The sequence below is a fragment of the Oreochromis aureus genome, linkage group 2 (assembly GCF_013358895.1).
Source record: "Oreochromis aureus strain Israel breed Guangdong linkage group 2, ZZ_aureus, whole genome shotgun sequence".
NCBI classification, from domain to species: Eukaryota; Metazoa; Chordata; class Actinopteri; order Cichliformes; family Cichlidae; genus Oreochromis; species Oreochromis aureus.
Window position 1 is genome coordinate 24,803,339 of NC_052943.1, and position 23,502 is coordinate 24,826,840.

Below are 23,502 nucleotides of genomic sequence, written 5' to 3' on the forward strand. Positions count from 1 at the left end.
GCATCGCTCTTCAACAAATTATCTCCACGCACCACATTACATGTCGAACATATTATCTTTTCCATTAGCTTCGGTCGCCTGTTTGACATTAATGATGATTTGCTCCAAAGCGATCCAGCGGGGAGTCTAAAGTTGTCCAAAAACATAAACACAAGTTTGGGCTTTTTTGTTGCTAGTTGCTAACATATGCTATAACCTTTTGTGACTACATGTATTTTGAAGACCTCACTAAACTATTCATGCCTGGATTAATTCTTTGGCTATTGCCTAGTAAAGACAAACTGCCAAAATGTGTCACAGTCCTACAGTTGAATAACAATCAGCCGGCAGAATTCATGTGTTCTAAGTTTTTGGCCCGCGTTTGACAGATAAATGTCAACTCCCTTGGACAAGCAAAGGTAATCAAAAAGTCGTGTTTCTGTTCGCAGACTTTTGTTGAACAATATGAGTGCTTTAATGACATAATAAGCCTTCAGAGCTGGGTGGACTAGTGGTGAAAGTTTGGGAAGTTAAATGATGTAAGTGTTTCTTGTCAGCTCTTTAATTTTTTTTTCCTCCCTGAATTGAACAGCCTCAAAATTGTTTTCTTGGATGGCCACAATTACCGAATTAAGGGGCTGCTTGTTTGTAATGTGGCATAAAATTGCTTAGAGACTCGCAAACTGGCCAGGTTTGACTCATTCACACAAAATGTGTGGTTATTTGACAGCTACTAAAAGCACTTAGGCCCCCTGCCGTGTTTAAACGAATCCTAAACCCTTGATGGATCGCAATTTATAGATGCCATTAAAGAGACAAAGGCTCTAAGTAAATTAAAAATCTACTTTAGAACAGCTTTGAAAAGGTGATACTTTTTAATCAAACGGAAGCCCACCAAGAGTGTGACCCAAACTCACCTTTATAATTTGATTTTGGTTTTACCTCATTACCTTCAAGCTGGGAGGGTTAGGAGATGTACTCGGTGAGCGCTCAGAGCTGAAACCTGTCAGACTAACATTTATTTGATTACTGTGTAGTGTAAAAAAGAAAAAAAAGGACTTGCTTGGGTGTAGCTGGTCCGCTCTGGTCTTATGCAGCCCAATCAGGTTCAAGGCCTTTTAGAAATAAACATAATTTTTAAATAATAATAATATTATATCTGTTTTTACAGTTAGAATATTTTTTTTACATACTTAAAAAGGAAACCTGTTTTTAAAGCTGGACTCCATCAAAAAATAGTATCATGGAGCAACTTTTCACAACTGACAAGAGGGATAAAACTTGAAATAGATCAATTTCCAGAATCCACCCAGACCACCTACAACGTTCTACTTGTATAACGCAAGTTTCTACAACTGAGAATATAATGCAGGAAATATATCATGCTTTTCCTCAAAATATTTGGAGAATAAATGATTTGTTTAAAAGTAATAATAAAAAAAAACACGTGTTCCAGTTTCTAGCACACAGGATTGCTGATAGTTTCGGCTTTGTAGCTTGGGGGTAAAGTGACACTGTTGTGTCATTGGTGAATCAACTTTAAAAATCAACGTCTTTGATATTTTAAAGCTGGTCTGTTTTCAAATGTGAGCTTCACTGGGAACAGTCCTCTGTCTGAAAGAATCTTCAGGAGCTGAAGTGGCGTCTCTTCTTGTGCCGTCTCTGCAGTGCTAAGCTAGCCTGAACCTGCAGTTCCACTCATCCTAATCGCTGAGCCCAATCCATTCCCCTGTCTAGCACCTCTTCAGAGGCCGCTTGCCCCTTTGTTCTGACAATGCACAAACGACCATTCAAATGGGGCGACTCTGTAATCAGTGAAATACTAGCCTCTGGGCTTTTTAGAATAGGGAAAAAACAGGCAAGGAGAGAGCAGAAAGAGTGAGAGAAAATCCATCCATGACCAATCAACTCTAACTACCTGTCTGGCTTTTTTAGCTGCAGATGTTATTTGGAAAGGGGGGGTACCTATTCCAGATGTAAAATGTACAAAAGGAAGGCAGGCTGGTACCTCCACCCACAGAGAAAAAGGCTGGACTCATCCACACCCAACCATTTTTGATATGGCTAAAGTCTGTGCTCTTGCCTACACCATTTCCTTCAAGCAAATATGTGATGTGTTACATCATCTTGCACTGAAATGAAAGATAAAATATGACTGATGCAGTTTCACTGTCAACGCATGCTGAGATATCGCTGAACCATTCCCTGAAGTACTTCAGATGGATCCTTTCTACATCAATTATGCAGGTAAAAGTGTAATTAAATCATAGGATGTTAGTTCCTAATTGCTCGGATTTGCTTCTCTTGTTTAGTCCAAAGGTAACAAATATAAAACATGCATACAAAAAAGGATTGTTGTTCATTCATTTTTATATATTACATGAGCTGATGATCCAATTTATAGCTACTGTTGTACTATTAACATAGTGTTCTGCAGCACTGCGACTGCATGCAAGCTGCAAAATGACTGTTAAACTTGAACATGCAGATTTGTATACACTAATACTGTTCAAACGATGGCATTAAAATAAACTAAACAAGATACATGAGAGTAAAAGTATTTAGGTTTCGGGTTGGTACTCGGTTTCTATTATGTTCATAATTTGTCTTTGTGTCATGCAAGACAAATAAATACATTAGTAAAGTAAAAAAAAAAAGAAAAAAGAAGTTAAACCAGTAAATCAAGTTAGTGCTGGTAAAAGTGTGTCGTAGGTCAAGAAATGCATTAGCTTAAACCGAATAAAGAATGGGGGGATTTAGTATTGCCACTTACAAGTCCTCCTTCCTCTGAACTTCTCTTGTGAAACCACTTTTCAAATTATAATCGCTTATAGCTTTGAAGCTACTCTCACCTGTGTATAGAAGGCCACATTGTTGAGTGAGTGCGTGGGTTTGAAGGTTTGTTGTGTTCCAGATTTTGAGAGGCACTTTTAGCAACTTTTACTGCAGTGTCTCTGCATTCTCTCCTATTAATCACTTTAATCTGTAGTAAATATTCTTTTCTCTTTTATCTGTTACTTTTGTTGCTCTTAATTAATGTATGAAATAAAGTAAAAGCAATAAAAAAGAACATTATCTCATTGTATGTATTGACTTTTACTTCATGCAAATTACAGTCGACTTCATGTTAACGTCTACGGTTATTTGCTGTCATTGGACAACCAGAGAGCTGGAACAGTACATGACAATCAGTCATTACAAAGAGTCACATCTTGCTTTACATACAAAATGGAAGCCTTCACTTTGTTAAAATGAATACACTAAGGAGCTGTGAAAGATGTCAGATGAGACAACGTGCAAGGTGTGTAACGGCCTCACAGAGCTTGGGGGCTAAAGTCATTACCGTTATCAGCTTTTTGAAGTTTGGGGACTGACAAATTACCTTGTTGAACTTTATTATTCTGAATGAGGCTTGTCTGTCAAATATCTGATAAAAGGCTGCCCGAGGCTGCTGTTGGACTGATCCTGGACAGATAAGTGCATGTGAAACAGATAAATGTAAATTCAGTAGAGTGAACGTGTGATGTGGTGATAAATTAACATTAAAGTTATGTAAAACAGCTGATTTCAGTTTACAAAGACTCATAATACTAATAATGTTTGTCCTTCAGCAACATTTGCATATATTTAGCCGTCATTCACATTGCTTGTAACTTGTTACTAAGCATTTTAACACTGGTATATTGGGATGCAGTAACACTGAGTGGAGTTCTTTAGTGGCTGACAATCAGGCAGACTGCAGATAAACACTGAACCTCAGTTATGTTGTTCAGTTGTTCAGACACTTATCTTACGCTTATCTTGAACTAACATATTTATTTAATGAAAATAGAGATGTGAGAGTCCGTTCATTTACTTTCCATGGCTTATCTTAAGCTGTTTTTATACGTGAACTCCAGCCCTGAACTCTTCTAGGACTTACTCAACAAAGGCACATGTGAGAACAAAAATGTCTGACACAGCCAGATCACACATTAGCCGGTCTTTAACTTGCCAACTCTCTAGTACAAAGACTGTTTGGTATCGGATAGTGCCAGTGGGCAAATTGATATTCTGGAGTACTCTTGGTATTAAATGTCCCACTTCCTGCACACACTACTCAGGTAATTCTCCCTTTAAATACACCGAAGAGCATACAGTAATAGAAAAGTGTCTGATTGCAGAAACTGCCCAGAGTTTCTGCACAGAGCAAACGCACACCCATACTGGTCCCTTGAGATTTAGACCAGTACACATCTTTGAATCCTTTACTGAGGCAGTCTTCTCATCGGCAAGAACTGAAGGATTATTGAACAGTCCTACTAGACCCAGGCTGAAGGTTGTAAAGAGTCAGGGAGCCACTTGTATTATCCTAAAAAAAGAAGCCGGAAATGATCACAATAAACCAAATGGGACAAAACACAAGCGTAAAGATACCAACTGAACTCAAAAAGACTCAGATTGTACTATGTAAAGCAAAATTACCAACATGACAGATAAAATAAACAAAACTTTATTCAAAATGACCTTAAAGAGATGCAAAATGACGTTAACTTATGTTAACTTCACCTTATATTTGTAAGATACTCAGAAGAAGATGCAAAACATATTTCATATGTTCATATTTCCATGGTTTCTGGTTGATCTGTGTCTCACTCTGAGTTTTGGGGGTATTTTAGGTGTCCGCACCCAGCTGTTTTCTAATCTGTCTATACCTGAGGCCAATATAATGTTGCCCCTTACCACACAGCCTCCAGGGTCACGGAGTATACAATGAAAATAGCACATATTTAAAACCAAGCCATATCCAGGAACTGCAGTCTTTCACAAGCAGAAGACATTAAGGATGAAATGATTTCGAGAAACAAACTAAGTGCATTCCCATACGTATCTACCCAATGCCTACCCCGGGCTTTTCAGCTGTCAGTCTGATCACTCTGCTTCACCACAGATTTATTCTTGGCTTTTACTAGATGCTTAGAGCAAAGGGGTCAAGGTTTTCAAAGGCAGACCTAATAATAGCTTTGACAAAACAGGTTGGGGCATAACCAGAAATAATGGAAATGTTAATAATTTAAGAGCAAGCTGAAGGCAACAGCTTTATAACTTCCATGAGAATATAACAGGAAATACAAACTGAGAGTGCAAGAAGACGTCTGCTCAGTGCAAAGAGGCTCCTTATACCCGAATCATGCCGAGTGACATCAAACTTAAGACTGGACAATATAACCAAGGTTTGACATCAGTTTTCCAACCAGAAACTGATGAGAATCTTCCAGTCTTCCAACAGGCTAGCGGCTGGATTTACATATAGGATGCAATCTATTTTGTTTAAATAGATTGGCTACAAACATCTAATCGAAGACAGGCTGAGATGTTACACTCTTACATGTGATTAAGATGCACTGGCTGCAGTTTCTTTCAGTTTCTTCCAAATATAAACTTAATCGCGCCGCAATATCACCAACTTCTTGTGCTGATGTGATGAGTTTCATAGTGGGGAAAACATGCCCAGACTTCTCAAAAGCAAACATAAAACTGCGTCATATAGAATTTGGAAAGTCACTGGAAAATTTTTATCTTCCAAAAAACAATAACCATTAATCTTGCATAAAGACTGACATACTTCAAATTCCAATGTACTAGTGAGGTATACTGTATATCAAAGTGTAGCGCAGTCCTGTATGTTTATTTAGATTTGTTGTCTTCTCAAAATGTATTTATGGCAAAATAAACAAATAAATAAATCAAGAAGATAGATGAATGAATACGTGGGATATAAAAGTTTATGTGGCTTCTCTTTCACAGCCCCAGCCCTCAAATTCCTCCGGCAGAGTAATTGTAAGAAGTCTCTCGACTGCATTAGGGGAAAAAAGTTTGTGGGCAGAGGAATGCAGCTCGCATCTTTGCCATAGCAGCCGTAAAGGTAATGTGCTCGCGTGTTGGCGCTTGTCGAGGAGAGTGCACCTCCCTCTTCTGTATTAATAACCGCATGTCCTATTGCTGTATCAACTGGGCTCTGTTTTACTAGGCCTGGGTTTGCTTATGGGAAGACAAGATGATGAACGCCCCACACCTCTTCCTTTAATTTACACAATAACTTCCCCCAAAGTCTGTTTCACTGAAGTATTCCCCGTCCATGAATTAAAAACACGCATACAACCCCCACTGTGTCATCCCCCACATATTCTAAATGTCAGGAGCATACTTTAGCAAAGAAAAAAAAATACATGCGGCATAAAGAGGATCAGTGCAGGAGTACTGCATTTATGACTGAGTACATGGACATTTTGTGCACAACAGAAATAGTTAAAAATAGATCTGTTTACCTTTCAGAGTATTAAATTATGCTGCCAGTGAGTTCACAAATCCTGACAGGAAAAGAGCTGACTGCTCCTTTTGGGGGGGTTGAAAAAAATGTTTATATAAGAGCATCACCCTTGACAATTGACTTATACATAGAAGGAATTGTTATTAAGATACAGTCAACTGTCAGAATCGTGCTGTGAAAGAGAAAATCACTGGTGATGACAATGATGGCTTCCTTTCTGTCTAATATAAACATACCAGCATGATCACTTTTTCCCCCAAGGGCAAAGTCATTGTTCCATTTTGAAAGCTCTCTGTGAATGCTTGAAATGCTGCCTTGATATTTTTTCCCTCTGCTCTTTATTTGCTTGTATCCAGGTGATGTGCCAACCTGTCACATCAAGCACACACAGCCTTATTTCCTCAGAGCAAAGGTCAAAACAATCGTCACGGGACGGGTGGGTGTGTGCGTGTGCGTGTGGGTGGGTGGGGGGGGGGGGGTGTTATAGATCAGACTCATGAGTTTTAGTTTGATAAATTAAGTTCAAATCAACTGCAGAAAGAGTCTCCCTCAAACCTTTCTGTAACAAAAAAATGACCTTTTTGCAGAAGTAAGAGATCTAAAGGTCTAAATGAAAAGTCTAAAAAGTGTAAGGCTCCTATTTTGGATATTACATGAAGTTGAGCTGATTTGTCTATGGATAATAATATACTAATCACAACCTAAAACAAAAACAGACCATTTTTTCTGTCCCAAATCATGTCACATCATATTACATGGCTGAAAAAAGCTGAAAGACCAAAAAAAGAACGTTATATTTCCCTGCCACTTGGGGCCGCCAAAGTGCAGATGCGTTGGTTAAGAAATGCTTCCTTACCAACACATCTGCATGTCCTATTTTCGAAGGACAAATACATTTCCAGTGTCTCTCTAACGTAACAACAACAGAAATTACAAGTTATAATACTGACCACATGTGTTATCTACAAAAACGTTACATACGTCTGCTGGAAAGGGTTTTCAAAAAAAAAAAAAAAACCTCAACGCACAGATGTCTCTAAAATCACACATCCCTTTGGGTCATAAGAAAAAAGAGGGCGGAAATGTACATGCCTGCAGAGACATGACCTTACATTTCTTTCCACCAGAGACAGTGCATGAAAATATTGTCCTCGGTTAGATGTCCTGCAGGTAAACCCCAGGTAAAACACAATCTGACTGATGAAGCCTGATTTGACTGGACACACAGAGTTTCGCAGAACTTCTCGTGTCAGCAATGCGCTACTAAATATTGGCAGTCATTCTAAAAAAAATAAATTTAAAAATTTAAAAAAATTGCAAGAACAATCAAAGTAGACATTTCTAAAGAAACTAAATAAATAAAGTGGTTGTGCTTGCCATCACTGCTTCTAGCTATCAAAACTGAAGCTGTAGAAGTACAGACTTGGCCGTTGTGAGTAGAGTGATATAGTCAATCTGACAGTAGTGCTAGCATTCCCTGAAGGCAGTTTAAAGAACAGTGTAGAATGAGATTGCATAATCCATCCTTCAGTCTCATGGAAAAGACAGCCTGATCTCTGAAAAAGATACTGACACTTCCAAGTTGTCTTTAGAGAAGCATGTGGAGTAACGCTCTTGGCAGAAACGCAGGTGATTGTATGAAATGGAAATTTGTAGCTTAATTGATACTAGTTGCTACAAGCCGTAATAACAGAGAAAGTGATGAGGGAGTGACAAGGCATGTATGAATTTAAAAAAAAAATGGATATGAGAGTTTGTATTGTGATACAGACTTTTTTGTTTTTGGTCTTCTCATAAAAAATTCACTGTAGAAGACTTTAGACCTGCATGCAAAATGCATGCAAATGTGAAATGTGCTAACAAAGCTTGCATAAAAGACACCCGCAAACCGGCAAACACGGACAATCACAGTTTATGTTTCATAAGGTTTAAAAATGACATGTTGTGCTCATTTCCACCTTCATATTTTTATTACTGAACTCTACCAGTGCAGCTTTGGATGAGTCACAGTTCAAAATAATTATTGTGTATCTTATAGTGCAGTCCCTCAGTTCATTTTCTGCCTGAAACAAGATGTTTTAGCTTTTCTCCCTTTAAATCCGCTCTCATCTGGCTGACTGCACCCCAGAAACAGAACAGCAGGTGAGTGCACTGTGTCTCTGAGATGACCAGATTTGGGTTAACGCCGCTCAATGGCATCACACTGAGCCAAGAGTATAAATACTGTCTGAAAATTAGAGTTTCATGAAGTCTTGAATCTGAGCTTTTGGCTATGGAGTACTCATTATTTCAAACTTTGGTCATGTTTAATCCACTATTGTAATTGTATATATACAAGAGAAAGTATGGTAAAGCAAAGAGGGTCCTTTAAGATATAACTGCTGGAGCTCAAGCAGAAGCTGCCAAACCATCGTAAGGATCCGATAAGCCTCTGGCTAGTCTAGATATATATTGCATTGTATCTGCCAGAAATATTCAGTTCTGCCATGGTTCAGCGATCAAGTAAATCCAGGTGAAAGCTGCAGAATGCTAATGCTTCTTTCAATAATACAATAATATAAAGAAAAGCAAAAGAAAAAAAGGGGAAAATGTAAGAAATGACAGAAATAGATGGAGAAACGTGCTGAAAATAAAATGGTTAGTATCCTTAACCAGGAAAAACTGTTACCCACTTTAGTTTGCATTATTTCTAATATAATTTTGCTCTGAAGTTTTGTTCAGCCTAGTTCTGTTAAACTACGTGTATTTGGGGTTAAACTCTGTTACTGGTGAACTGTATAACACGACATCCTGGTTTGTGTTACAAAAGTATTCAGTTTCCTCAAAGGAAGGGTTTTAAACAACTATTTAAGGTCCCTCTGTGTTTTTTTTTCAAGGTTTTACAGCAGATTGTTTGAATGTAGAAGAACAGCTTGTGCCTATTAGATGCTATCTACAGTTCTTCCTCTTCCCCACTTCCATTTCATGTGTTGTGAAAACAGTTATTTGTGTACAATGGTGTCTGACATGCAGCTTTTCATGTCTTTACTGTTGCGATGAACAGAATCTCTGTAGCTGCAAGTAGTATTTTAAAAATATATTTGTGTATATGTTTTACCATCAAGTCCTCTGAAGAGTACAAATACTGGAGGTTATTTACTGCAGATTTCTTAGCCCCGTAAGAAGAAGCTTATGGGGCTAAACACACACACACACACACACACACACACACACACACACACACACACACACACACACACACACACAAACGCAAACACTTCAAGATTGTTAATAAGGCAGATGGTGGTACAGTACCCAGCACAAACAGCCTATGGTGTGCACCGCTTACACTCTCTTCAAAGGGGGTACAAATGCACTCAAACAAAACACACCTGTTCTCCTCAGAGCACAAACATGAACACACACACAAAGGCAGGATGCAGTCCTCACCCCAGACTGAATTCTGTCCCATATCGCGTGACACCTGGATTAAAGAGAAGGGCAATATTTCCCTAATGGCTGAATGTTGTGGTTGGCTGGCACATGCTGGGTATGGATACCTGCAGTCTCACATGTGTACAGCCCACCTGCTGTGCGTCTGTGTGGTTTAACTCTTATCGTAACGCACTGACTGACTAATGAAGGATTAAAGGGTCATTTCATTCAAATTAGATAAGTAAAACATATTTCCACTCACCCTGGTGCCATTAAAGTTGCAGGCTGTTTATATATGAAAGCTTTGAGATGCCAGTTTCTTATTTCTGCCTTATTCTAAACCAGTGAAGCCATTTTAGGGAAATACAGCCCCATTTGCAGAAATGAGGATATTGAACGTGAAGTTCTGATCACCTGGACTGGAGTAGGGAAGAGCTTTTTGGTGTAGCTGAGCACAAACATCCCAAAACACTTGGCATGGCTGCCCACCCTCCCCACTCCCATCACAGTGAAGATGCGGGCCTGAGTAGGTGTCTCTTTGTCTCAGCATCTCAGATCCTCTCTTTTCTTTGCCTTCTCCTTTTACGCACACACACGTGGGCTTTTGAAGAGATTCAGGGTTTAACTTTTTTGTTTTTTTCTCACTTAACTGTAGTGGTGACACTCTGACCCCTCACATAGTTGCTAATTACTTAACAAAGCGACTTTTATAGAGGCAGCTGTAGTTGATCACACTACAATTACACCACACCCAGGCCCATCTTTTCATAGGCATGGTTTGCTCAACTGGCACGGTATGGATCACCTGGTGAGTACGCTCAAAGAGGAACTAGACACCTGCTTTCCTCTGGGCTCTTTGACCAGAGGCCTTGGTCAAACACAGGTCTCTTTAATGTGTTTAGCAAAGGTCATTCACCTGAGTGAGTAGGGTTTAAATCTTCTGTTAAACAGAAAGACTCGGTTCAGTAGACTTCTTTCTAGTTGTTGTCAAGGATGTGCGTATACTTTTTGCTTATTTCGTGGAAGGGACTTGTACTGTAGAGGAGGGGAGAGCTGCAGGATGAGGGTTTTTTTTTTCCCCTTTATACATTTCTGCTTCCTGCAGCTTTAAGAGTTATGAAGATCACTAGAACTGGGAAGTGTTTGTGTTTCTTGTCCTTGCATCCTTTTGTTGATTCGTACCATTTAGTACCTTTTCAAACCGGTTTCTAAAGATGATCTTTGATTTTTGGGACCCTTTTTTCTTGGTATCTACCTGACTGATGCCTAAGTTACTGGTAATGGATGCCGGTAACTGAAGTGGAATTAAATCCTGCAAGTCAATACTCCCATTTTCTCGCCACACTTAGAGAAAGTTGTAAGCCTACTTCTATAGCACCTATATTTGAACGTGCTTTCAGTGGGATTTCAACGTGCAAGAGTGTGTCAATACCTCCAGGCTGGTTCAGTCAAACCCTGGACTGGAATTCAAGTGAACTACAATAGGGGGATTTCCACGTGCTTCGCAATAGTCTTGTTTGGAACATAAAATTGTGCGTCATCCCGTGGCTGCATCTGCTAGTGCGCCTCACTTCCTCGTGGCTAGGGGGCAAAAACTCTTCAGCTGGCAGTGAAGTAATGCTTGACTCACACTTCAGGTAAAAGCTTAATCAATTTATATCATTATGAGTCTGGCTTTGAAGTTAATGCCTGGACTTCAGTGCCACCCAGTGGAGACTACAAAGGTGGATAGTTCGTCACCTTGGACTTTAATTTCTTTTAACAGCCAGATGTCTGTTGATAATTTCGTGAATGTAATCAGAGCAGATTCTTGCAAATATTTTAAAAGAAACAAAGTGTTCCCTAACCTCAGCTCTTTGGCAATGTTAAGGAACTTTACAAAGGACTGAGTCTCAAAATATAAAGGTTGTGGAACTCTGGTATTTGGAAGCAACAGGAGATATATAATCACAGAGTTTTCATTTGGTCTGTGACAAAAAGGCCAAATCTGGCGAATTTTGAAAGGTAATGTAGCCCATATGCTTCATAATTGTTTCTTTATGCTGAAATTTCACAGCCATGTTATCAACAAAGGAAACTAACAACAATAACATGGATGAATTGCAAACAAATGCACATGGTTAATGGTAAATGTAGTGTAATAGTTCATGTAGTGATGGACAACTTAACATGCTTAACATCTGACAGTCACTGGTGTTTTATGCTTAGTTTCCAGTACATGAGGTTTAATGGGGGTGGTTTTTTCCCATCAACCTTAATCGTGTAACAAAGCGAATTTATGAGCATAATAAGTTCCATGTGAACACAGCATATTTTAGATTCATGATAATAAAAATACACTTATACCTTAGTCACCTCATACACAATATATATGGTCCAACAGTAATTTTGTTCAGTTAGGTCTATAATTTGTTGGAAAAAGATCATTCATGAATATTGTTTACAAATAAATAGAGGGACATTTTATTCAAAGCGCAGCATCAAGTCAATTAAACTTCTGGGATATTGATCTGGTGGGTAAAGAAGCAGAGGAGGTTATTAATCATTTTAAGTGCTTCGGTGTTGATAAAATTCCCAACAGGTGTACTAGAGAGCCAACAATGAGACAACCCCCAAAACAGGAATGGTTTTCCAGGCGGAGGCCAATGACAGCTTTTTCTTGTTTTTTCGGTAGTTTTGTATTTTGCTCGACATGGTAGTATGATGCAATAACTGGGCCCTGCATTGGTTTGCTGGTTTCATCTCATTTTTTCCTTTTAGATTTTCTTTCTAGCAAAATCTAATCAGGCCTTTCCATTCTTGAGTGTAACCAGTGGTTTGCACTCTGCACCTTATGCAAACCACGGGTTTAACTCTCTGTATTTTTCTACTCATGATGGCATCTTATGACCATCAACATGGACAATGAAATGCCTAACGTTTTGAAATTGTTTTCAACTTGGTTAACGGTTGCCTACCTAAAGTTGCAGTCTCTTTGAAGCTTGTATTTTAAAATTATAGTCAAAAGCTGTATAATACAAATTCAGATTTCAACTGTATTTGCGCTGTCTTAAATCTGAAATCATCTCAAGATATTGTCTGCTTCATTTGTCATGAAATAACAATGGAACAGGCTTCACCTGCCCATCAAACTGCTCATTATTCAACAGTCAAATTAATTTTGAGCCCCTGAAAAGGAGACTGTATAAAAATGTCTGTAATTCCGAAACTGCTGGTGCATGATTTTTTTTTATTTTTATTAAACCCACTTAATTACAGCTGAAAGTCGTCACTTCAGTCACATAGCTACAAATGTGACTATAATCACGCTGACAAATGGTGTTGTCTACAGTAAAGAGGGCAGAATGTAAGTCAAGACTTACTAGAATTTATTTTATTCAGGTAAATGTTACAGATAAGTACAAAAAAGGACGCACATGTTCCTTTCAACAAACCATTAACAATAAACTAAGTTTGATGTAGGAAATGGACACAATGCATTTTATTTTAACAAACAATGGGTCAGCCAAGCTACCTAATTACAATTTATACTTGACTACATCACACAGTAAATTACAATTTCATGTGGTTTTGTTTTGTCATCCAGTCAAACTGAAGATGGGTACTAGCTTACAGTTTCTATTTCAGGTCACAGGGGAAAAAAAGACAACCATTTGGATGAAGTAACTAAATTCAGTGAAGTACCATAACATGGTTTAGGACAAAGCTCACTCAGCAAAGCCATACATGCATCACCTGCTCATCATGTACTGCCAAAAAATGAGAAACAGCTCTGTTACAAAGAGTTTGCTCCTATTATCCCTTACATTTTTTACAGCCAAATTAAACCAGATGTTTGTGATTACAAAAATTATTTTAAAAAATGAGCCTTAAACATGCGTTGGCTTTCAACAAATAACAATCACTTTTTCGCACTTGGACTTGTTTAAGGTTCTGGCTTCACCGTTGCCCAAAATATGACAAACTTACACACAAACGAAAGATCAACAACAACAATCAGAACAATATTCCAGACATTTTAAAAAGGGATTTTTTACTAGAACACAAGTTGTGAAACAAAGACTAAGAAAACAGCTCAAAGCTGTAAAATAAACTATTAGAAAGGGCAGGATAAAACCTAAACTGCAATTGTTCAGCTGCCGGTCTTGTAAATAAAAGCAAGAAATATATTTACACAACACAGCGTTCATTAAATCTGATATGACAGAAGTATTTTTTTTAAAAATCACTCAAAGACGTGCAAAGCAAAAAGACAAAAGACTGGGCCTGGCAACCTGCTGCTACTGAAACCTCAGTGTAAATAAGACATCACTAACAATTATTAATTATATTTGGACAAATTATAGGGGCAACTTCCGTTATTAAAATTGAAGTAATACATTTTATAGCAAAAACACTTTCTGGATAATGCAGAGTTTGACCGGATCAGTGTAATTAGTTTAAGATGTGGAACATTTTGATATTAAATGAGAATAGCAACACATCATAAGCCCAGCATGAACGAAAGTTTGTTGTCATCAGAGCACTGATATATGAGTGCAAACAATTACAGATATGAGTTCTTATGTGTTTTTTAAGGTGATGTCATGCTACTCTGATGTAATTCTCTGATACCTCATACTGTACTAATATTATTAATATGCTTGTAATGTTTTCTGATGCATTACAGTACATTAAAATATAATGCAAAACAGCATTAGGGCTAATATACTCCTGGAGTATCCATCTGTTTTGCTCTGTTTTGATTTTATATGAAATATACATTAAACAAAAACAGTTTAGTGAGAGCACCTGCGTTGCTTTTATGGATTTCATCCTACTCTACAAGAGATAATGTAAAAAAGCAGCCGCTTTTTTAGATGGATGGTTTTCAGGAAAAAGTATTTTAATGAGAGTTGTTCATGTTCTGGACATAAATACACAACGGGGATCTGTGATCATTTTACTCTGCAAAAATTGTTTTTTAATGCATTTATTTTTGTGACATCTTTTTGCCTATTTGCTTTATTTTTGCTGGGAGAAACATATTTATTGGTTTTGCTGGCCAAGCTGTTAAAAATATAATTGTTGTTATTATATTATAATGACTGATTGTGGTTTGACTAAAACAATACAATATTTAAAAAACGCATGTACAATCTGTAAGTCTGTAAGCTGAAATGCTTTTTAACTCCTCAAAGCTGAAATAACAAACAACTTTTATTGTCACTAACTGATGAAATTTTCCAGCTGTCAAACAGTCCTCTTTTATTAGCTGTCCTCACCATTTACATATGCGCTGCTCAAATTCACACAAAATGGGTTTATCTCAGTTTACAGTAGAGATACATTCCCCAATTACAGTTTTTCTCCATTGGTTTGGCTCATTTCTTGAAACAGAAATGACATTCTCAAAATAACATGGACAAACCTCCAAACCTCTTGGCAAATGTTCACAACAGAATGGCATTTCTCATTCATTTTATCAAATGGCAAATGCCTTAGTACATGTCTCAATTGTCTCAGTGCATCTTTGCAAATGATTAAGTACAAGTAGCCTACAGTTATACAGTTAGCCCACATTTAGCACATTTTCCAAATGAATAGATCTTGTAGATCTAAACTGATTAGTTGATTCCCAGTCTAATGATCATTCTCTCCAAAACATGTCAGCACGATTTCATTGTATAAGTACTCGCATGCACAACTCTCTGTTCAATTGTCAAAATTGGTCAAGAACATAATACCATGAATACCATATATGAATTTCTTTGAATATTTGATAAATTGATGACAGTCATTGACAGTCAGATGAAACTAGACTAACGAAGGGGGAGTGTCACACACAGGTGTGTTCCATGATTGTGTGCTGCCAAACACAGATACATAGAGCTTGACCAGAGCCAGTCCGATCTCTGAACATGGATAGACAAGGCCAAGCAAACGGACAAGGGGAAGTTCTCCCTCAAGGAAGAGGAGGAAGAAGAAGAAGAAGAGGAGGACTGAGAATGCGTGGTGGAGGAATAGGGGAAGAGGCCGAGGTGCTTGAAGACACTGTGCTGTCCCGAATGAAATTCGGGCCACAATTATAGACCATGTCATAAACCATGGCCTCACAATGGCAGAGGCAGGTCGTCGAGTGCAGCCTAATGTGCCTCGCTCTACAGTCTCCTCCATCACCCAGACCTTTCGCAGGGAAAACAGGTATGTACTCTATGTAATCTATGATGGAATTATATGTTGTATAGGACAGGGCACTGTGCGTGAGGCAAAAAATGTATAACTTACTGTAGAGATTTTGTGTGCATCTGCCTACAGTAGTAGGTCTATACTAGCAGGTGGAGAGGACTAGTGGAATGTTGTGATACTAAATATGACAAGAAAGATATTGAACAAATTACTGTAAACTATGTAATTACATAATTCATACAGTTTAGAGTAGTATTCCAGTCACTGTGCAATGTTGCATTAGGATTGTGGTGAAGTTACTGTGAGTAAAACAATAATACAATTACACTGGTAACCTACTGTATTCTGTTCTATGTGTAGGATTGGATGACAACCTTGCGTGGGTGGCAGAGGAAAACTGCTCAATGAACAACAGGAAAGAGAGATTTGTAACATGGTGATGGCAAATAATGCCATCACATTGAGACAGATCCGTGATGCCATCCTTCAGGACAATCATATATTCCAGAATATAAACACAATAAGCATCTCCACAATAGACCGGGTTTTGAAGGAGCATCTGATGACAATGAAACAAATCTACAGGGTACCATTTGAGAGGAACTCTGACAGAGTGAAGGAGCTGCGCTACCAGTATGTAAATGTAAGTCAGTTACTGGTTGTCTCTCATTATAACCTTACCTGTAATCACAGTAAGCAGTAGTTCACTTATTTGGTTTCAATACCTCCTGTACCTGATTTCAGAATCAGTATTTGCTGCATCTGACTTCAACAATTTCAACAGAAAACTGCAGTTTACTGTATGATACAATTCTCATTATAATCCTTATTTTGTTGTCTCCCAATCAAATCTATCTAATACTGTAGGTTTTACTGTAACATCTCAGTGAGTCATCAGTATTTCCCACTCCCCTTTCCATCATATACCCCTGCAGTACTTCCTCATAGACCTGTCACTAGTTTAGAACCACTGGAGTAGTGGCCTGTAGTATATTGAACCTGTGGGGGAGAACATGTAATTGTCTAACTGTAGTATATGACTCTTCTGTATGACTGATTTTATGTTCTTTACTCTATTTTAGAGAATAATGGCATTGAAAGGACATGAGACCCCTCACATCCTGGTGTTCGTGGATGAAGCTGGCTTCAACCTGGCCAAGGGCTGAAGACGTGGCCGGAATATTATTGGCCACCGGGCCACAGTGGATGTCCCAGGTCAGCGAGGGGGCAATATAACTATGTGTGCTGCCATTTCTGAAAATGGTGTGGCCACTCACATCCCCAGTCTTGGCCCATACAACACACACAAGCTCCTCATCTTCTTGGATCGCCTTTATACCGATCTTATCCCTGGAAATGAGAGAGGTCTCATAGGGCCTCACCTACCCATTTATGTAATTGTGTGGGACAATGTCATTTCCACCATAGCCCACTCATTAGGGGCTGGTTTGCAACGCATCCAAGGATGGTCATGGGGTTCCTACCACCTTACTCTCCTTTCCTCAATCCGATAGAGGAGTTTTTCTCTGCTTGGAGGTGGAGAGTGTACGAGCATCATGCTCAGGATCAGGCGTCCCTGCTCCATGCTATGGACGCAGCGTGTGACGACATTACAAGAGATCAATGCAGGGGATGGTTGCGGTATGCACGCCGTTTCTTCCCTCGTTGCATCGCAAGAGAAAGTATCCGCTGTGATGTGGAGGAGAATCTGTGGCCAGATGGACAACAGCGTGTAAATAATCAGGAGGGTGAAGACAGTGGACAAGAGCGGGAGAATGAGTACAGCGACCACTGAATAAGTCCTTGTTTTTTGATTTTGTGTTCATACAATTTACTACTGTAATGTACATTTTCTTTTTACATATGTATGAAACTTTCTTTGCGTGTGAATATAAAATGGTTATAATTTCCTTGGTAGTTTGAGTGCAATCTGTGACGTCAAACCTTGGAGGCTACTCTTTTCTGTTGTATATTGTTGGTCCTCTGCCATAGTGACAAAACATCTAAACATTTTGTATGGCAGTACTCACACAATGCCAAAGGGACGATGCATTTTGGGGGCACTGACTATTCAGATTAGCAAGAAATGTAGTTTTGACACATGAGTGAACTGTTTTAGGAGAGATATGAGCTTTTGCAGGTGGACCATGTTGTTGTGGTCAACCATCCAGGTTTATTTTGACAAAAGCACCAAGAATGATGAGAATGTCCGATCTGTGTCGAGAAATGAGCCAAAGCTATTGAGAAGGATCTTTGCCATTTTGGAGACACTGACTGTTTAGATGGGAAAGGGATTTAGATTGAAGCCTGAGTGAACAATTTTGGACGAGATATGAGCTTTTGCAGGTGAGCTATAGTGTTGTGCTGAACTGTAAGAGTGTTTTGCCAAATGATCTTAGAGTTTTGAGAATGTAATCTGTTTCAAGAAATGAGCCAAACCAATGGAGAAAAACTGTAAAAGTTTAAGACCACTTGAAAAGTGGCAAAAAAATCATATTTTGCATGGTTTACTCTTAACAAGGTTGCAAATAGAGCTTCAACGTGTAACAAGAAGAAAGGGGAGCGAGACAAAACATTATTTTGAGCATGCAATTTATTGAAAACAACGCTGTAAAACAGACTGTTTCAGTTTAAGTGTTGTTTTCATTAAATTGCATGCGCAAAAAGTTGAAGCTCTACTTGGAACCTTGTTAAGATCCAACCAGGCAAAGCATGATTTTTGGCCATTTTTCAGGTGGTCTTAAACGTTTGATCAGGACTGTATTTAAAGGCACATTCTGCATAACCTCCTTTTGCAATATTGACTGAACATGACAAACAGATGCTAATCAACCAATTTCACACATTTCCACCCAGTTGCTGTTTCAATGTGACCTGCATCTTCTTCAGTATTTGAAGAAAGTGGGACGTTTAATGAGGATATCACCACCTACAGGCAAGGAAAGGAATAGCTTCCGTATTGTGACACTTACACCACCTGCAGGCAGCGTTTCAACAGTTTCAAAATTTTGTTTACTTTTTGTCAAGCACATTTGTGTTCTGTGAGTCCTTCTGCAGGTATAAAAATAATACTGTTTTGCCAACAGGGCGTACGAAAGAACTAGCAACTACTAACTAGGTTAGGTTCCAAGTTTGGCCTGTTTTTGGTTTTGAATACTTCAAGTATAAGACTTATTGTTAACTAATAATGATCATATTCAGTGATATACAGGAGCTACATAAATCTGCACACCCCTACATAAATCTGCAGGTAGTATAAATTTTAGAAACTTTTCCTTTCCTGTAGTAGCAACGCAGACCCCGCCCATTATGATGCATGGAGCTTCCCCTTGCAGCAAATCTACAGTCTGCTAAACATGAATCGAGTCTGTGAAAGAACCAACTCAATGAAGTCCTTTCAGTCTAGGAAAAGAAGAAGAAAAACATTGACACCTAAATCTATGAATTGATGGCTTTGCCATATTTCAGCACTTAGTCCATTTTCATCTGATCATAGTCCTTCGCAGAGCTGAAAGAAGGAGACAGAGTAGGAAATCTAGCCGACTGTGCCTTTAAATGCCTTGTAGGATGCAAAACGTACAAATGCTTTAACGTATGTGTATGTTACTTCTTCTCAGTCTTCAGTGTTTGCACAAAACTCCAAAGATCCTTGACCACCTGTGGAAGGAGAGGGAAAAGAGGGATAACACCAAAATAAGAAAGAAAAATTACAAATTATCTAAATGAAGTGCTATACTGCATGAGACATGACTCACTTTTACTACAACATGCTTTTGTGCGTCTCGGCTGTGGGAACACTGAATTTGGATGGGGCTGTTGGGGGAACGACGAGGGGCTGGGTGGGGGCAGCATTACATACCAGAGTATATGACTAGGTGCTCCAGGTCTGACAGATCTCAGCCTTGGCTGATGAAACCAAAGCACTTCCACAGATGTTTCTACACACTGGGATCAACAAGCTCTCCCTGACCCAACTCCACCCCCACTCTTTCCCTTGTCCACCCAACCCATGTGCCGCTCTAAAGAGCTTTCACCTGCTCTCATAACTGTACAGTTATTATTTAAACACTGCAAAGCAATCACATATGAATGTTCAAATAGCTCGGTTCAAGTGATCGCCATCTAACAGATGCCTTAATACAGAAAACACAACTTCACTATCTGACACACTGCCCAGAATCATTAAGTCTGCAGTGATCATCTAAGGGTTTAAGGGTGATTAATTCATGCTTTGCAAAATAATGTGCAGGGGATGTTGTTTTTCTTCTGAAACGACAGAAGCCGCATTAGAAAAGATTTAAGGCTTGCATTTGGTCAAAGGCCTTGAAAGCGAAAAAGGCTGGTACCACGCACATACCACCAGTCGCTTCATTAGGGCTACAGAAGACACACTTTCATTAAATCACCGTGAAAGAGTTTGCCTTGGCAGGTGTACTCCCAAATCCATCTCGCAAGAGCCCACCGAAACAGTGTGAATATAATTCAAAGAGTACACACTGTGCTGGAGAGACATTTGAGGCAAACTGAACAGAATAAGGTATGAGGACAGTGAGAGGAAGAATAACGTATGGCAATGAGCTCTTACAGATAAAATGAGTTTGGGCGTAAATGCGACTGCTAACACTCTACATCCGAAGGAGTATTTCTAGAAACCTGGCGGCAAACAGCCACTCTCGGGTGAGCATTTACGAGACAGATTACACAGACTGCAGAACAGCAGGAAATTGATGAGAACTGCACATGGGATAAAAATGTACAAACTTAAAGGCGGCACATATACACACCTCTTATTATGCTCATCTCAGGCATATATCTGGTGTGAGCACAGGCCTCTCTCACCTGCTGCTCAAAACTTTCATTTACAAGGGACAGCCAATTGGACAAACACTGGCTTAAATGGAAGCTAAAGGGGCTGCACCAAGGTCCAACATATTGGATAAAGATTATTTTGAACTGTGAGGGATGAAAAACTATTCTAGCAGGGCCCAAAAAGATGTACATGAAGTTGGAAATAAGCACAACAGGTCCGCTTTAATAATTTAAATAAGCAAAAGGCTCTCACAACACTGTACAAAGATTACTTACTTGTTTGTCTGAGATTTTAAAAGCACTTCTCAAGTAATTCTCAAACTTCGGCTCTGTCTTTGGAAGTGGCTTTCCCTGAAGAAAAGGACCATTAAATCATCATAATCTTAACTGTCATTAAATTATGAAGGATCATTTAAAAACAAATAAAAAAACAGCAGCCTTACCTCCTTGGCTGCAGTTGACAACTTGCTCTTAATCTCAGGCAGAGATTTAGATGGGCCGGGCTGTTGTTTGTCTTTTCCCGGGGCAGGTGGCTGGAAAAGTACATCAGCTAGATAAGACACTAGAAATTTACAGAGCTATAGCTAAAATGATGGCTTCAAATTATGCCATAGCATTTCATCTTTAACACAAGCTCAGTTCTTGCCATCAGTATTATTTTGCAATAAATGAACCAAACACACAGTTGCTAAATTTAGCTTGCTGCTGATTAATTAATCTGTTGACCAACAGGCCAGTCTGGGCAAAAGCCCTGTCGTGACCCACTTAGTCTTGGTCTGTTTAAAGCCTTGGCGTGGGCAACCAGCTGGAAGGGGATAAAAGCATTGGAGAGGACAACAAATTCTAGCCTAATTACACCATCATCTTTTTTTTTTTTAACAAATACATCAGGTACAAATTATGTTTTTATTGTCTGCAAGCAGGAGAGGGCAAGCCCTGACTCTCCAGTGAGCAATTCAGATTGTTCGTCAAGTGTTTTCCATTGAAGAAAAGTTTCTCAAACACTGAATTTAAAAGAAAAAAGTGCAACTTTAGCTTTTATGGCTGCTGTCAGTAAAAGATTTCTACCGAATATCAAATTATTGACTTGTACAAACAAAACAACAGATTTTCTTTTCAACAGAGAGTACTGTGTGTTGAAAAAGCAGCCACTCATTTCTGTATATTTTCTTTGGAAAATGGAAAACAGGTGCAGTGATTTATTGAAACATGCAAACATAAATGGAAATACAGTATATCAGGTAAAAACAGAGTTTGCTTTCTGCTCCTCGAAATATAAAGAAATTATGTGTAGCTCAAGACTTTTGCACAGTACTGTATTTACTATCAATGGCCAGGATTAAAAAAACAATACTATCAACAGATTTGCAACAGTAAATGTTTTATTTCAAAACACAAAGACTTTGCTGTGTTTCTGAGGAAGAGAGAAGTGCGAGCACTGAACTAGTAGGCCGATAGGTGTGTCCAGACCTGGGCAGCCAACGACTCAGGTCCTCAATTAGCAAGTGTCTGAATGTGACACAACAAAAACACACATACGCCATACTCTGTTACTGCATGTTATGCAAACCATGGAGCTTGCCCCTACATGCAAAGCCGGTGTGGAATTCAGTGAAATTGCAGGGTTTCATTGATAGTCAGAGAAACATCTGAAAGATGACAGTGTATAGATGTACAGAGAAACTCTATACCCACTCTATAGCCTGCATTACGACACTATACTATTTCATAGTGACATCTAGCAGCTCATTGGGTTAATAAGGACATAGAAATCACTATGTTTGTGGTGTCATTCCTACCGGAACTAGAGGTCATTACATGTAGGTCTGGTTATCGAAATGTATCTTTAATTTTAGATACTGAGTCAAAATGTGCTGAGTGCAAAAGAAGAACAATAATTGCATAACATAATATATGTTATGTCTTGCTATGCATAACCTAAGTTGAACAGGCCTTCCAGGAGAAGCTCTGATCTGCCACATACCAGACACAAAATGTTGTAATTAGTCGTACACATGTAGCCACAATGCCCTGTCCCTGCCTCTGAGAGATCAGGTTCTTTTTTAATAGCAGAGATTAAAAGGTATAAAATGAACAAAACCTTGGCACACACATACCACACTAAGAAAATGGCCTTTTTTCTGGCTCCTAGCCAGACAAATGCACTACACGTTTATTATTTACAGGCAGCTCTCCACTTCCAAGGGACAGCTGTGGACCTGAAACAGCTGATAAACACACAAAGCCAACAAGCTTTTTCATCTGGCCCAGACACTGATTACAGATGCCATGAGACATGGAACTTAATCACAAGCACGCTATCATTTGATGTAATCTCTCATCTTCAATCCAGTGCAAATACATGGTTGTGACATTTATGCTCATCAGGGCTGTCCAGGGATAGTAATTGTCATTTTGCTGGAATGAAAACCTTGGAGGCACAAGTAGGGGGAAAATGTCAGGTCACACGGAAAAAAACCATGACTCTCATCCTATAAAGCCTCTGTATGTACAGGTACTTTAATGAGTTGATCTTTTGGTCTATCTTTGAGTCCAAATGGTAAAATGACAGACTGACAAAAGACATTAAAGCACTTACAAGATATGCACCTGCTGTAACACATGCCAATCAGTCGCTAAAACAATGACTCAAACCCTTGTGGGATAAGGCTGAGTGAAGTAGTTAACAACTTTACGACTCTGACGTGTGCTCGAAGGCATCGGATTCGCCAAACCCATCAATCAAACGACACCAGCTGCAAGATAAAGTTACTTCAGATCAGCGCAACTCGAGTTAGCTGATTCTCACGTCGAGCCTGTTA

The 23,502-nt window shown here is 38.9% G+C and overlaps 1 protein-coding gene across 2 annotated transcripts in view; it reads right to left on the reverse strand.

Moving 5' to 3' along the window:
- The window catches only part of npm1b (nucleophosmin 1b), a 38,476-nt gene that overhangs the window by 4,597 nt on the left and 10,377 nt on the right, over nucleotides 1–23,502 (reverse strand). Inside the window, exons 9-11 of one of the 2 annotated variants that reach the window (XM_031743013.2) lie at nucleotides 21,124–21,213; nucleotides 20,957–21,031; nucleotides 18,314–19,528 (exon numbers count right to left, since the gene is read on the reverse strand). In XM_031743013.2, coding sequence (XP_031598873.2) covers nucleotides 19,475–19,528; nucleotides 20,957–21,031; nucleotides 21,124–21,213 — 219 coding nt within the window. In that variant the 3' untranslated portion in view covers nucleotides 18,314–19,474. Of the gene's footprint in view, nucleotides 1–18,313; nucleotides 19,529–20,956; nucleotides 21,032–21,123; nucleotides 21,214–23,502 lie in introns of those variants that run through there. The other variant, XM_031743012.2, reaches the window with a different exon arrangement.